This window comes from Bactrocera oleae, chromosome 3, assembly GCF_042242935.1.
Source record: "Bactrocera oleae isolate idBacOlea1 chromosome 3, idBacOlea1, whole genome shotgun sequence".
NCBI lineage: Eukaryota > Metazoa > Arthropoda > Insecta > Diptera > Tephritidae > Bactrocera > Bactrocera oleae.
Window position 1 is genome coordinate 71,712,622 of NC_091537.1, and position 16,494 is coordinate 71,729,115.

The window sequence follows — 16,494 nt, forward strand, 5'->3', positions numbered from 1 at the left end:
TTCAATCAGTCGATGAGTGAAAATGGCAAAGCTGGCAGCTTCGAAATTTCACATGCAATCTATACACATACACACCCGCAGACACTTACATACTTTTGTTTGCAGTAATACACTTTGCTGTTGTTGTTTTGTGGCAATTATACTTCTCTCCGTGCTTTTTAATTACGCATAACGCCAACTGCAACTGCAGTATCTTTGTGAATAGTTTAACTGGCCTGTGGGCCTCAAATGCACAAACACACGCACATTCTCGTTATGGTTGATATATGCTCTACTTTTTTGAATCCAAGCTTGCAAAACGGTTTTTTTTTTTTGTTCCGCGCATGTGATGGAGTATAGTGGTTTGCCGGACCACCAATTAAAGCCACATAGAACTGCCTAGGCTATATTGGTTTGGCAAAATTTCCAGCGCCCAACATTTATTTGGGCGAATTCGGTTTTGTGGTTTGTAGATAATGTGGCTGCATTTGCTTGCGCTTACAAAGAGTTTTGTTGGATGATACGGAAGAAGGAATGAAGAGTATATTTGAAAATTCTTCGACAACCTCTAAAAAAGGCTATAAGTAGGACCATAGCTCCAAATAACAATAAGATAAGAATTATAGTCTCATTCTTCCTAAAAATTATATCTTTTAAATAATAATACCGAAATTAAAGATATTTAATATATTTCTGCATTAAATTAAAGGTTTTAGCATAATTAGAATGATCCGTTTGTCCCTCATCTCTACTGGCGAAAATTAATCTTTTTCACAAGTTTTTCTTAAAGCAAATTGTTCACCGGTAAAATCATCTACCATATGGTGGAACACAATTCGTGAAATTATCGGTAAAACCTAGAACTGGCAAGAGAAGCTGAGAATATTATTATACGTTTTCTTAAGTTACGCAAATAATTTTCTGGAACTGAGGACGAAAAATAATCATGCGGCTAATATGTTACCTGACGAGATCTTAAAAATAAGCAAAAGAGAGATGTTTTAGACTATTAGTGAAAGTTTACTTAATTAAATAATTTGTTGAATACATGTTTAGCTAAGTGGTTTGATATTTCATACTTCCAAATACCTCGTGGAGCGAATCTTACTTTATCCCATTTGCACGCGATTTGCTTTTTCGATTCTACAATAATTCAAATAACGCCGCAATTAAATAAGTATAATAAAATTACCCCCTCATGGTTGATAGATGGCTTAAAGTATACAAACCTCTTGGGCTAACATTTCAAAAAATAATTTAATATATGTATATGTAAATGATCACGATGATGAGACGAGTTGAGATCCGGGCGACTGTCTATTCATCCGTCCGTCTGTGGTAGCTGTAACTTAAGTAAACATTTATATATCTTCATGATATCTTAGTACACATGTTGCTTGATGCCGTAAAAGGTTTGGTATTGCAGATGGCCATTGCCACGCCCACAAAATGCATTTAATCGAAAACTAATAAAATGCCGTACTAAACTTCACAGTAAGATACAAAACTAATATTTATTATAACGAATCACGTTAGGTAGAGACATGTGTGGTTTAAAATTATGAAAATGTGGGCGTGGCTCCGCCTTCTAAAAAGTTGAATGTACCAAACCACTAGAACCAAATAACCGACATCTTCTCAAGGCAAATTTTATTTTTTATTATTTCCTCCGACAGCATGAAATCGGATGATAACGCCGCCCACTCCACATATAATTATATAATAGTTTTGTTAAAAATTACGAAAAGTACCATAAATCAATAAATAAATGCAAAAATCAAACAACTTCTGTGGTGGTGATGACAATATGACTTTATAGAAGCTTATGCCAAAATTAGACGATGGCCGTGGCACAGCCCACCTTTACGTAAAACCTACTCTCCGGACCTACTAGAGCAATTACAACCACATTCGCTACATAACAATCTTCTGATATTCCTGTGTTTCAGTGCAAAACTGGGGGAAGTCGGACTACAACCACGCATACTTCCCATATAACACAATTTTAAATTCCATCTAACTCTTTCACTTTCCAGCATACAAATCAAGCACCAATGAATATATTTGGTTCAATCTTTGTACAAATAGAATCATAACATTTCAAGCCCCATATACCAAACGTGGGGAACCCAGGGCTTGTTATTAACTTTTTACCAAAAATATAAGCCAATCTTTACGATGTATTACTGAAATTCGGTGAGAGTATTTTTCAGATAATAGTATGACTGCTTGTAAATAATGAATGGAATCGGGTCAATTTTTTCTTTAGACACATGTATATTAGTGATGGCACGATGGTAAAGTTTAAATATCTGTCCTACTGATCCACCCTCTATATATATAGGGGAATCTAAATCGGAAGACATTTTTACTTTTCTACTATACTCTGGTGTCGTTTATTGACTTAAAAGTTAGTTTACAGACGTAATAACTTCGAACGACTCTAAGATAAAATCAAACGGTACCTATCGGGCTTTTCGATTTCTGTGTGCATTCCATTGTCGGTACATAAGTTGTCAAAAACATTTAAACAACAACAATAATGCACACCACTATGGCTATATGGAATGCATTGATCGTGTGTGCTCGCTGCTTCTGGATGCTGCCAGTGCTATTTTACCAAATTTTAGTACCGAAGCTCACGCTCACTACACATGCAGGCGCAGCAAAAAAGTGTTGAATTGTGTAGAGAAAAGTTTATGGAGGATGGTCACGACGAGCAGAGCACACCGAACACTCCGCTTGCGGTGCTACTGCCAGAATAATAGTGGAAACCTTCATTCTGCCCATGTTCTGCATCAGCGCCCACAAGCACACACTCGAACACCCACGAGGGCGTTCCGTTAAAATCTACACAGTCTACAAAAAACAAACGACAACTTTGAAAAAAATCTCATTTTATTTCCAATGATCCTCCAACTTCTTTAACCGGTCTCAAAAATATGTTTTCTGGAGGTCTGCAAAGTAATAATCCGTGGCGGCAATAACCTCTTTATTCGAGTAAAATTTTTGTGGTCGGGTGACTTTTTTAAATATGGAAACAAAAGGAAATCTTATTGTTCGAATGTGGCGCCGGGTCTGCCCTTCTCCAGGCATCCTATATAGATCATACATTGTAAATCTTAAACAGCGATGGCCTTCACATTTCCGGCCTATAAGACAGAGTCATCTTTTTCTGCGCATGTTTGCAGAGAGAAGACAATGTTTGGTCAGTGGCTCATTAATAACCAAGGAAATAGATACCGTTTGGAGTATCCAAACGTCCCTTGATTTCAAATACGCATTTTCCGCTCCGAAAACTAGAATCAATTCAACGATCGACATTGCCTTTGTTTTATCTTTGTAACATCCGCGGTCATAACTTATTCTACATACCGTCGAAACACAATTGCGAGTTCGATTCGGCTGAATCGTGCTACCCGATACTAAAGTTTTCTTTCGGTTGCTGCGCTATCAAACTATGAGGCTAAGAACTTATCGGACTTCGCTCGTATACCATATTCTATGCTACGAATGCCAGTAGAGGAAGCTTTTTGCTTGCTTATTCGCTTGCTTGCTGAAAGCAGGCCCAACGAATTTGAACTGAAATGATGTCGGCAGCTGTGATGGTGGTCAAGCGGGCAGGAGTAAACAGTAGGCGTATATGGGGCGTTCTCGGTGCGTCTTTTTCACTGATTTTCGTGACTGTCGCTCATGTTGTATTCCTGTTTACCGTTTTTTTTTTTGTTAGCTTTTTGCTTATTTTTGTTGCTGTTATTTGTGCTGCGTGCGGTTTTTATTGCATGCACTGCTGCAGTTGACGAGCCAAAAATTCAAATTACCAGCAAGAAATGAGAGTTTGCCTGACATGTCGTTTGGTCATTCGGTTGGCCGCCTCGAAACGTGCAAGGATGCAATTAGGTTCCACGTTGTTTGTGCTTATATATGTACCTTCACATCAACATATTTTACATACATACAAACTTTCAATTATGTGGATGTTGCTGTATTTGTAAAGCTTCTCATGAGGCTGACGTTGTTGCGGCATTTGTATGTTATTCCTGACTACAGTCCGAATACAGCAACTGACTGTTATCTATCAAATAGGTTTCTACAGCCAAATTTCGTGAATATCTCTCCAAATGAAAAATGTTTCCATACAAGCGTTTGATGCCAATACGGTGCGGTTTGTATGGCAGATATATGCTATGGTTACTCGCTCTGGACAATTTCTTCGGAGATTGCACCATTGCAAATAACCCATGCTAAATTCACTGAAAATATCTCGTGAAATATCACTTTATTCAAATCGTTCGTTTGTATGGCAGCTATATGTTATGTTATAGGGAATAACGAAAAAACGACGAGTCAGTTCGATATCTCGAAAACTGAGGGACTAGTTTACGTAGGCATATACAGACAGGCAGACGGACAGACAGACGGACATGGCTAAATCGGTTTAATTCATAATGCTGATCATTTATATGAATACTTTATAATGTCACCGACGTTTCCTTCTGAGTTTTACAAACATCGTGGCAAACTTAACCTGTCAGGACATGGCTGTCGGATTAAAAACTCAAACTCGGGTCATAAAATCATGTTTAAAAATGAGCAATATACTGCTGTTTATATATTCATTGTAAGATTCATATTGAAAGAGGATAACATCAGCTACTCCTTACTTTCTAGTAGCGATTAATTAAGAGACTAGACCTAAGAAATAAGAAACAAATAATTCATTACCCTAACGTTCGAGTCTGCTTGGTCAGAACGGGACCTAATTTATATTCTGTCAAGATCTGTTAACTAGACAGCCATCCCCAAATATTTAAGAAAAATTTCCTGACACTAAAAAAATAACAACAACTGTGTATTGATTGCATACATAGCAAAGTTAATTCCAAAGCTGTCCTTCCATCAGTGTGCGTCAATAGTTGAGAATTTAATACGCTCAGCGTTTGTTAAAAGAATTGAATCAAATTTTTAAATATATATGTGAATATATAATTTATATAAACTAAAGTAATCCAATTGAACTACAATCAGCTATTAACGTATATAATATGTGCATTGATACGGCTATATTACCAATTCGCCCCCTTCCGTTTTTACGCCCTTCTAATTCCAACAGAAGCGGTAACCTTTAAACTTTTCTCATAACCACTGAGTATACCCTGTCCATTTGTTTAAGCAAACTTTGTTTGCGTTCATTTTAATATACAAACACATCACTCTATAGGCATGGATGAAGGGTATGTATAAATATATTGGGGTGGCCGTTCCTTCTTAGGTTGGTTTGTTTTTTATTTGCAAATATTGAGGAGAGAGTAAGGAAAGCATAGATTGCCTTATATTGTTGTAGAGGAGCTATAGGGAAAAGGTGGGAGCTCTCACCACGGGTAGTGTTTTAGCTTTATGGAACCCAGTCAAAAATGTTCTATGGTGTATTCGTCTGCTGGAGGGCGCTCGAAAAGCCTGCGATTACTAAACAGCTTGAACGCATCCGAAGAGCGGCTCTCATCCGATTCTCGAATGCAATGCGGACTACACCAACAACAGCACTTAATGCGTTTTTACACATAGCACCGTGGACATTGCCAGCAGATGCATTGGTGCGCAGTCCGCTCTAAATCTCAGTGAATCTGGGTATATGCAGGGGTGCAAGCTCTGAAATTCTCTTCTTCTTCAGTTTGATCCCTAAGAACTTGGACCTACTTTTGGTGGATGTTTTTCCGTTTAAATACATATGGTAGTTGGTGTAGAATAGACGGTATGGTCATACAGAGACCCATATTCCTGCTTGTATCTCATCAATAGGTTAAATTAGTTTTCGAAGGCATCGTTTAATAATAGATCTTATTCAAAAATAAGTTATAAGCTTAAATTTCCTCATGTATGAATGTTTATCTATATGTGTGTAGCAAGAAATGTTGCACAAGTTATATATTTTCACTTGAATGTGCGTTTATTTCCAGCAACATACGCACCAAAACACACATTAGCATGATTATAGTATGAGAAAGCAAGCACTTGTAATTTTACAGTTTGGCATTTGGCATTGGCACAATTTTCACAAAATGTTGCAGAACTGCCACAATTAGAATTATGCTCGTATCCTTGCTGAAGAATAAACAACATTTCGAGGAAAAAAAAACGATAATAAAGGAAAAGTAATAAGTGCACTTACATACGTGGTATTTAATATTTTGTGTAATGAAAACGCAGGAAGAGAAATTTATCAGAGCTGCAGGAATGGTTGTTAACTGTAAACCCTTGCATCCGCCGCCGAGTTGAAGGTTAATTTCAACCATTCCAAAACGGCTTGAATGGGTTAGACATTAGTCATTTCGGCTAACATTGTAATATTTACAATACTTACTAAAGCAGTTGTACTTTAAACATCAGTGTTAGCTGCACATATACACAGAGATGTGAGTGTGTGCAAACAATATTACCAGGGCTTAAAATGTTAAGCAGAATAGTTGCCAACAAATATTAGCGTATTTGTTTTGAATACTTGTTCTTATTAATGCACGAATATATGGTGTCGAGAGGTGTCAGTGGACTATTTTAAATCGCCCGTTTAAATCGAATATTTGTATAATACATAGTATATTCTTCACTCTTTCCGGGTAAATTACGGAGCTGGTGTTATAAGTGGGAAATTTTTCTTAGTTTTTCTAATTCAGGTTTGATAAAAGTAGCATTATAATGATATACCCCCATTCAACACCAAGTAGTCGGTATAATTAGTTGCTGATTTAATGCGTCTGCTGAAATCAGACCTTTACTTTTACCCGAAGAAAACGACGATTATAAGAAACACTAGCCCGTTTGTCAAATTTTGAGATCAACTTTATCATATCGTCAGAGAATTATTATAAAGACATTAAACACATCCACATGGGTTAAGATAAGGTTCACGTGAGATCATACAGTTTAAAATACTCGTATATTTATTATAATATTCTTCGCCAACTGAGCGGAGTGTCACGGCCTAACTGTCAATTCGGAGAAAACATAAATCTGTATTTTCCCTAGAAAGACACAAATTCTTTAAGGAGTACATATTATATTTTCGAGCTCTGTCAAATATCTCGGATCCTAGATAAAATGCTAACCTGGAGTCCTGGAACAGGTGCAACGGGACTGCTGGCTGGAGATTACACATGCAATGAAAACTCCGTCAACATTGGCTCTGAAGGTTATCCGCCCAATATGTACTTATTCAACTTAAGTATGAGGCAATACTTACGGTCAGCCCGATCATGATTTTACGTACATGGTATCGAACTCGACCTTGTTAATGAACTCGGGCTAAATTAAGCTATTAAGACTATCCGTAACACCAATACTAAGTTTCACTGGGTTCGGTTAAATAAGTAGGCAATAACTAGACTCTCAGAAAATGACTCGGTTAACATCATTCCCCTGAGAAGCCAGTCACATAGGAATATGGGGCAGTGTTGATGGTGGACTATGTAAAAGGGATCCTAGTAATATTTTATGGGTCATCACCCTTTTGAAAATTGAAAAAGTGTATTCGGCGGAATGCAGAGCATGTAAGCGTATCTTTGCGAATGCCCAGCCTTCCGGTTTTCAATGGTCCAATTTAAGAAAAATCGGGCAGCTGGGGTGAAAAAAAATATATTTTTTACCAAATTCACAGAGTTGATTGTTAACGCTTACTTTGGTTACCACCAGACTAATGACATTTCAAGTGCAATGACAATATTTCACGAAACTTTTGTCAATTTACTCGGATCTTAGGACTTAAAGTGTAGCTGAACCGGAACTTGATATTTATCACAGCTTTAAAAAACTCGAACAACTTGCAGTACATAAATTTTAGCAGTCATTCAAATTAAACGTTTATAATGGAGGAATGGACTAGTGTAACACAAATCTATCAAAAAAGTGGTAAGGCAAATGTATGGACTTAACCAAGTGAACTTTGTTCAACGGTATTCTACGTTGTAGTGTTCCAACGAGTTCTTGATGACCAATTTGAGACTTTCCTAACTTCGTTACTCTGATAGATGTTCACAAATCGAATGCAAGTTTGAAGAAAACTACCGAGTCGACAGTTAGGTTTCGGGTAAAGTCTACGTGAGAATAGTTCACTCATAATTCATTCTAACTGGACAATAATATTTTGGTATTAATGCTACCAAAGTGTTTCTGTTATTCATACACAACTGTATAACACATTTTTGTAATTAATATTAAACATGTCAGCACTTTGTAAACATTTATTTTAATTTTCGCTTTCGCCATTAAAAGGCTTTTAGAATTAATTTATGAGGCTCGAATTAATGTTCTAATAAATAGTTCTACGTGTTAGTGTTGTAATTTGAGTAATTAATGCATTTGCAATGTTTTTCTTTTATTTCCCTTATATCTGCAGTTGTGAATCAACGCTATGAACCGGAAGTGCAAAATCCAGGAGGTTTTATTGGTAGCAATGTGTTAATTAAATGTAACATACCATCGTTTGTTAAGGAGTATGTAACGGTAACATCATGGCTGCAGGAACCGAATTTCAATATATATCCGTCGCTAGAAGGAGGTGAGTAAACATTATGTATTAACCTAATTACATCTACAGTGGAGTCAGGGTAAGAGGCACCTTAGAGAAAATCATAACTAATCAAAGTGAATATGAAGAACCGTAGCTTATAGGCTGTCTTAAAAACACAATATATTTAAAAAAATTATTTGGTTGAGAAATACCAAAACAATTTATTAATAATTCACTACTATTTATTAAGGAATGTCTTCCTAAGTATTACGAGTTTTCTAAGTTGGAGTACGTTAGCCTTCACTGGCCAGCTTACTCCGCCATAAGTATCCAAATTATTTCTAGGGTAGTTGATAACCTCTTTGGATCTTTTAATGCTGTATCCTTGCAGATAAGTTTCGCTTGACCAAGCCAATACACTTGTATTCAAAGTATGGACTAGTTTTTATATTCGGTCCCTTCTGGGGATCTTCTTATATAGTGTGTGAATTCTCCTATCAATTCTATCGGTTTAATGGCTACCTATCTTCTAGTCAGATGGTCAGCCATTTCGTGTACCTCAATATTGATAAACACAGCTCATAACTGATGCCATATTAGTTGGATATTAGGACTATTGGGTTTTTTAAGTATATGAAAATTTTACAGTTTCGAGTTGGTGTTTGATTATGTGAACACATAGTAACTTTCATTATGCATGGATTAAAGTTCAGTAGTACTTGCCCAAACAGCTTCAGTGTCTAATATTCCGAATTGGAATACAATAGTGAAATTAGACAGATAAAAAATAAAGGGGAGGTTGCTCTGAGAAGACTACCACACCTACTCCACAGTCCTTGCATGTCTTTGGCTATGGGGTCTTTATTGTCCCTTGAAGGTACCCGTTTATCGTGAATATTGAGAGATCTGGGCTTGGCAGTGCTAGTATACATATCAAGAGACGTGTAGTTTAGTTAAACTGAACGAAATGCTTTGGAGCTCGGCCTAATTAAGACTATTTTTGTGTATTCGGGGATATATAGGTAAAATGTAGTCCGGCAAATAATATATTAAATCGATACTAAAAAAAAATCTTAAGTAATCGTGAAATTTTTTTCAAAAAGTAGTCTGGAAATAATTTCGAGAAGCAATCCAGAAAATAATATGACAACATGTGAATAAAACTGATTCGAAAAGCTAGCATTCCGAAATTTTTATCAGCTGTTTCCAGGCTGATGTCGTTTTTTCTGCTTTATATCCACCCGAATCTGACAAATGCACATATAATCACCTGAAGAAGCATCTACTGATGAAAAAACTTACGGCGATAAGAAAGTTCGAACATCCTGCTTATGCAGCTCGAGGACATCTAAAAGATTAAAAAACAATTTAAGACCTTTTGGTACTTTTTGGGTTCTCCAATTGTAGTCAACTTATCGGTAATCATAAGTCAACGACCTAAACGTCCTAAAAGTTCTAGAATTGCAATAATTTTGGAAATTCCAAAAAAAGGACTGCAACCACTGTCAAAATTTAGTTTACACAACTTTTTGCTTTTCATTAGTTTATAAACACTATGTAGATTTAGTGAATCCAAAACATCCAGAGCACAACCGGCGAGCAACAGTCAACAGTTCGTTAGTCAAAGGTTTCCTCTTCCGCGCTATACTTTCAGACTTCCGTCTCCAGTGCTACGAGTTTGGAGAGAGCAGAGTTTGAACATGGAACACCCGCACTAACCAAACTCTTACTCGGCCATTCACCATAGGGACAGCTCGTTGCACATATCCTTGTTGAAAACTTTATTATGACTATTTTCCACAACCGGCGAAATATATTTAAATACCGAGACACATATGTGTAACATTAGTCATTAGGTGTGCTTATGTGAATGAGCGTGTGCGGTTGTAGTTAAGTATCTAGTGGAAAAAAGTTAGACAACAAATAAACAAATAAAACAAATTGAAATTATTACACTCGGTACTTGTGCTGAAGCGTAACGATTTTGCCAATATTATTATATCGCTTTTTGTACATTTTCTACATTCCTTCCTCTGTATTTTTAGATGGCAAAAATCATATGCTGCCGACCGGCGAACTTCTGGTGTACAATATCACACGAACCGATGCGCACAAAGTTTATCGCTGCCGCACCCATCACAAGTTGACGCAGGACTCCGTTGTGAGCAGCAATATGGGCAAAATTCAATTGACTGGTAAGTTAACTCCAATAAAAACAACACTAACAGGAAGTAGTGGCTATGTAGCATCGCAAAAGCCATGTACGCTTGACTTCACTTTACGGCATTTAGTTTGTTGATAGCCAAGTGTGTATACTCGTATTTTAGTTGAGGGCTCTACGTATTAAGCGTTTGCGATAAAAAACGCGTAATTCAAGAATGAAAATATACACTTTTAGTTATCTTAAATAATTATATTGACATATTTCGTAAATTTAGTGGACAAAAGTTTGAATATAGCTAAAGCAATAGGTCAAAATTATGCAATTTCTCACAAACAATCACATGGGTTTGCATTTATTTCCGAATTTAACACTAGCTCTAAATTTTGAGTTCTTAGAAGCTTGCATCTCACATCAATATCATGGTCAATCTAAAGGTTGCTTAAGTTTGTAATCACTCCCTGTTTTCTCTACAATAAAAGCTAATTGTGGTGATACACAAAAGTAATGAAAATTTTACAAGTTCCTATTTATCTTCGACGCCAGTTATTTGTCATAATAAATTATTCCCTTTTCGTAGAGTATACATTTATTAAGAGAAGTACCAGCTGTTGAGAGTAAGTTTTAGTCATTTAATTCTATTTATTACCAACTCTTTATATAATCGGATAGGTGGATTCATTCAGAACTTATAATTTATTTCCTTTTTTTGCACTTCAACCATGTGTCGGTTTGGGCCGAGAACATAAATCTTCGCCAGTTGCCTCTATCCTTTGCGAGGTTACGCCAGTTTTACATGCGAAGAGCACGGGCACAATTGATTCCGTTTTCCACTCATGGATCTCGAAGAAAGGAGCTTTTCACTGGATCATCATCTTCCAAATGCCGGCCTAACCAGCTTGTTCGTAATTTTAATTCGTTTAACCACTATATATCGATGTCGTCGTGAAGTATAGTTGCCAACAGTGACTAAGTTCCCAAGAGGCGATGAATCTGTGGCCTCCAGGTAATCTGTCTTGCCCTCGTTCAACAAATAACCAAACTCTTTGGCTTCAAAAAAAGGGAACTGATAGTTGTGCGCAACGTCATTCTGCATAACTGTATGGATACTAAATTTAGACGGGGCGTGGAATAGGCAGCTCTTGTCAGTCCTGTCGAAAGCGGCTTAAAAATCAACACAAATGTAATGGGGGTCCCTTTTTGATTATAATAAAAAAAATAATAAAAAAAAAAAATTGAAAATAATAAAATCTTTCTTGAAAAGATTCGCCTAGATAATAATACATTTAAGATTCAATCCTGCAAAAGGATAGCTAATCTACGTTTAATTTATATATTTATGCGGTTTTAAGAAAGCAAAATGCAGAAGTCATCTTTGAGCGATTAAAATTTTCCAGAATACAAAAGTTTCTCTTTCCGATAACTTAAGCTAAAATGGTAAACCGGTAAAATTATCATCAAGGTATTCAGCGGACGTGACTATTCACTATCCAATTTATGGAAAAGGACGTACATCTTCCATTCAGGTAACCGAAAACGGACCCCTGTTTCTGGTTTTATTTTAATATTTTAGCTTTGTCTTCTGTGAAGTAGAGTCGGCTTTGATTCTAATGATGTGATATGGGGCACATGCAAGCTACTCATCCACTAATGGCATATATTGCTGCTGCTGTGATGTGGATGTTAGCACACTTTAAATCTTGACTGCAGGAAATCCCGAGGCGAGGAATAAAGAATATTTCTCAGTTAGGGAATAGTCCTAGGCTATTAAAAGCACCTCACTAACAAGTGGATCCCCCTTTTCAAACAGCGGAGAATCAGATATGTGAAAATGTTACTAATGATTTGCACAACACTGTACAGAGGTGACCGCAAGCTTCGCCAATTGCGTGTGGGATTTGTAATGTTGCGGTGTGTTAATTACATCGTCAAATTAATTAGCGATAGCTTCGAAGTCAAATACCAAAAGCAAACTAGACGTGAACGCTTGCAATAAGTATGCGCTTGAGGCCTTTGAAAAGCACTCAAAAGCGCCTGTGAGTGCAAATAAACAAACAAAGAAATTCATAATTGTAGTTGTTGTTGGCAGCACATGCATATGTAATTGCCGTTAATTTATTTAAATTTCAGTTTCATTTGCATTGAGTGGTTTGCAGACTTTTTTGTTTTTGTTGTTATTGTTACCAACTGCTTTTTATAATTTTATCTTTCCCTCTCTTTCTTTCTCTTTTTGTACTCCACAGAAATGCGTGAACTCGTGCCGCCCATTATGAATGAGAAGGCCACAAGCGTGGTGGCGCGCCTGGGCGATCCCGTTGTGGTGCCATGCGTGGCATACGCCAACCCGAAGCCGGTCTATCGGTAATTATTGCACATTTTCATATAGCTCTTGTTGTTTAAATCTTACCAGCAATTCTTAATGTGCCACAAAGGATAATAATCTGCAACTGGATATTGTTAAATGAAAATGTTAAAACTATAATATTACAGAGCTTAAAATTAATAAAAAAAACCTTTTACTTGGGTGCTTAAGTCATAATGCTTCACTAAATGGGAAACTGATTCGATAAGCTCAATTTATACGTATGGTATGTCCTTGTATGAAAGCGGTAGGAACTCAGTAACTTAGAGAGTCTATAGTCTAGTAAATTAATTCAAGCTATTCAATTACACCAAACAGCAATCGAATTCACTGTTAATCCTAGAAACTTCTGAATGGAGTTAGTTATTCGGGGTCAGTCGGCATTGACCTTCCTAATTCACAAGATTTCAATCTTGGACCGAGTCTCCTTTCATGAATATATATATAAGTCAAATATCTTTATAATATAATATTTAGTGAATCAGTCCTCATTCAACTAGCACACACTCATCCAACAATTATGGTTAATGGAATCCCAACTGTGAACATATCGATTAAGTGAGGTTAGGTTAGATGGCTGTTCCCGATTTATGACGGCGGTATCACACTTAGTGTGTTATGTACAGTCCTTTCTGAAGGCAGATGAAAATCGCCTTTAATTGGGCATTAGCGATAGACGAGGCGCGCTGAACCCAGCACAAATCTTCTTAGGTGCTTTTTCACCTGGATATCTAAAAGTATGAGATCCGAAGTATTTTTGACTTGATCTAGCAAAGGCGGGACATTCTAGGAGGATGTGTTGCGATGATGCTAAATAATCTGCTGCAACTGACATCCGCTAGAATCTTCAATTTTACCACATGCACCCCGATCGGTCAGTGTTCAGTTAGAACGCCTACAATTTCTGAAAGAAGTACTTTGCTGAGGGCGAAAAGTTCATTAGACCTTTTGTGATTTACCCTGGGCCAAAAGGACCTGGCGACTACACAGATGTTAACCACCACCAGAAGCCAATGGAGCTCCTATCCGTTCCCATTCCGCAGTTATTGAGACTTCCTTCCCTGCACTCCGGATCAATTGATCTACTGGAAGCCTAAAGCTGGATAGTTCCCGACAATTTACCCCTTTACCAACATTGCCGCAAGCCATGAGCCATTAGTAAACAAGCTCACCGGCACTCTCCTCCACAGAGTCGACTTGGTACTCTAAGTATTTTGGAATAAAGTCAAACTGTGCGAGAATTCCACAGTATTTTGGAATGAAATATAAGCGTACGAGGATTCCAGCGATCCCAGATTTTCTGAGTCTGAGAGCAACGAGCAGTAGGTCACGAAACCATACGGCGGCCAGCTATGTCTACTGGTGCTACATACAGCAAGTCATTCAGCGTCATAGTTGGTGTGGTTCGTATTGCTCCACACATACCAAATAGGGCCGCCCGTTGAACACTCACCAATTTCTTCGCAAATGTGGTCCTTTTCCGCGCCTTTCATCATACAAAAAATCCATAGAAGACTATAGGCTAGACTATGGTTTCATAGAGGTAAAGAAATACTTTTGGTGAGAGTCCCCACCTTTTACCAATGGCTCTTCTGTAGCAGTAAAATGTAACCGATGCCTTCGTTCATCTTTCTTTGCTGTTGATTTTCCATGAGAGCTTCCTGTCTAGGACGAGCCCAAGGAACGTAACAAGTAACATATTACACAAAATCATTACAATGAAAAACTGAAAAGAATTAAGCATCCAAAACCAATATTTGAGATAAAGCTACCATCCAGAACCGGCTATCTATTATCTTATCTGAAACTACAAGGCGATACCTCTGTAAAGGGTCCTCATTCTCCAATCGAAAAATATAACTCTGTTAATCTTCACTTAGATATAATATACATTTGTAGGAAAAATGTAGTTGAAAATTAACAGAGAGCGATATGGGAACAATATCAATCTGTGTCTTTGGTTTTCTGAAGAGCTTTTAAAAATGGTATGGAAAATCAACAAGACACACAAAATGATTGAGGATGCGAAAGGTTTTTTGAACAATAGCTTAGAGAAATGCTGCAGGGGATAAGATCCCCTTTTGATTCGTCTAATATATTTTGAGTAATCAATGCAAAATTTATTGAGATCTGTCTTGAAAATATTCACATAGCTGAATGAATGGGCAGTTAACTCAAGTTTATGGCGTTGAAATGTCGAGGTATTGAAAGGTACGACCATGCAAGTTACGAGTGATGGGATATATATTTATCAGTACCTTGCAGATTGGCTATTATTATTAAAATTCCCTCATTCCATTTTGAGACACTAAAGACACTTTAAATTAATGAAATAACTGCGGACAATTAAAATTGCCAAAATTTAAATGAATGTAGGGATTTCAGAATTTAACAAGAAAATGGAAAGAGAAAATATGAGGGAGCCCTCATAACCACTGCGAACTCAAGCACCGCCCCCTCCGTTTACCTACCGCAAAAAACTATGTGTGATACATAATGATGTATATACATACATATATCTACGACGAAATGTTTGCAAGGGAATGTCGCGCATATTTGCATACAAGCTCGACGCCACATCAAGTCAAGCTAAGACAAAGCCCAAACGACTAGCAACTGCTGTAGCTGGCGAAGAGTAAGGGCAACCGTGTCAGGAGGAAGCAGGGAAATAATTTAACACACATGACTGCTGCAACTGTCCCATTGCACGCTGCCACCGACCGTTGAAACCGACTGTGTCATGCACAACACAAAGGGAAAATGTAAAAAGCAGAAAATTAAGGAGCAGAAAACCTAAAAACCAGAACGGCATAAACAAAATAACATCAAAAGAAGAAAAAGAAAAAGCGACCCAACCGAGGCGAAAAATACAAATAAACGTTAACTTCGGTTACACCGAAGCTATAATACCCTGCACAGCACAACTACAAAAGATTCCTTACAAGTACTTTGATTGGTCAATTTGTATGGTAGCTATAAGGCTACTGGTACTCGATCTAAACAAAATATTTTGAGATTGCGCCTTTGGCTTGGCCAATAATCCATGCTAAATTTCATGAAGATAGTTCCTCAAATAAAAAAGCTTTCCATACAAGTACTCGATTCCGCTCGTTCACTTTGTATGGCAGCTATATGCTAATACGGTCCGATATCGGCGATTCCGACCAATGAGCTGCTTTTTGGTGAGAAAAGGGCGCCTACAAGATTTCAGAACGATATCTCAAAAATCGAGGGACCAATTCGCCTATATACTGACGGACATGGCAAAATCGACCCAGCTAGTCATGCTAATCTTTTATATATTATAAATATTTTATAGGATCTCCGACATTTCTTTATGGGTGTTACAAACTCCATGGCTACTTAAAATACGCTGTTCAAGGAATAAAAAACATCTAGAAAATGTGAGATGTTGTACATGCATACATACTAGTGGGCACGTACTAGCATACATAGAACCGGAACGAAACTCAGGCGACAGTGGAAATA

At 37.3% G+C, this 16,494-nt stretch overlaps 1 protein-coding gene across 1 annotated transcript in view; it reads left to right on the forward strand.

Moving 5' to 3' along the window:
• Window positions 1-16,494, forward strand: part of LOC106616385 (cell adhesion molecule Dscam2-like) — a 103,818-nt gene that overhangs the window by 30,942 nt on the left and 56,382 nt on the right. The window contains 3 exon segments of the mRNA XM_036361997.2: window positions 8,369-8,530; window positions 10,528-10,677; window positions 12,887-13,004. Coding sequence (XP_036217890.2) covers window positions 8,369-8,530; window positions 10,528-10,677; window positions 12,887-13,004 — 430 coding nt within the window.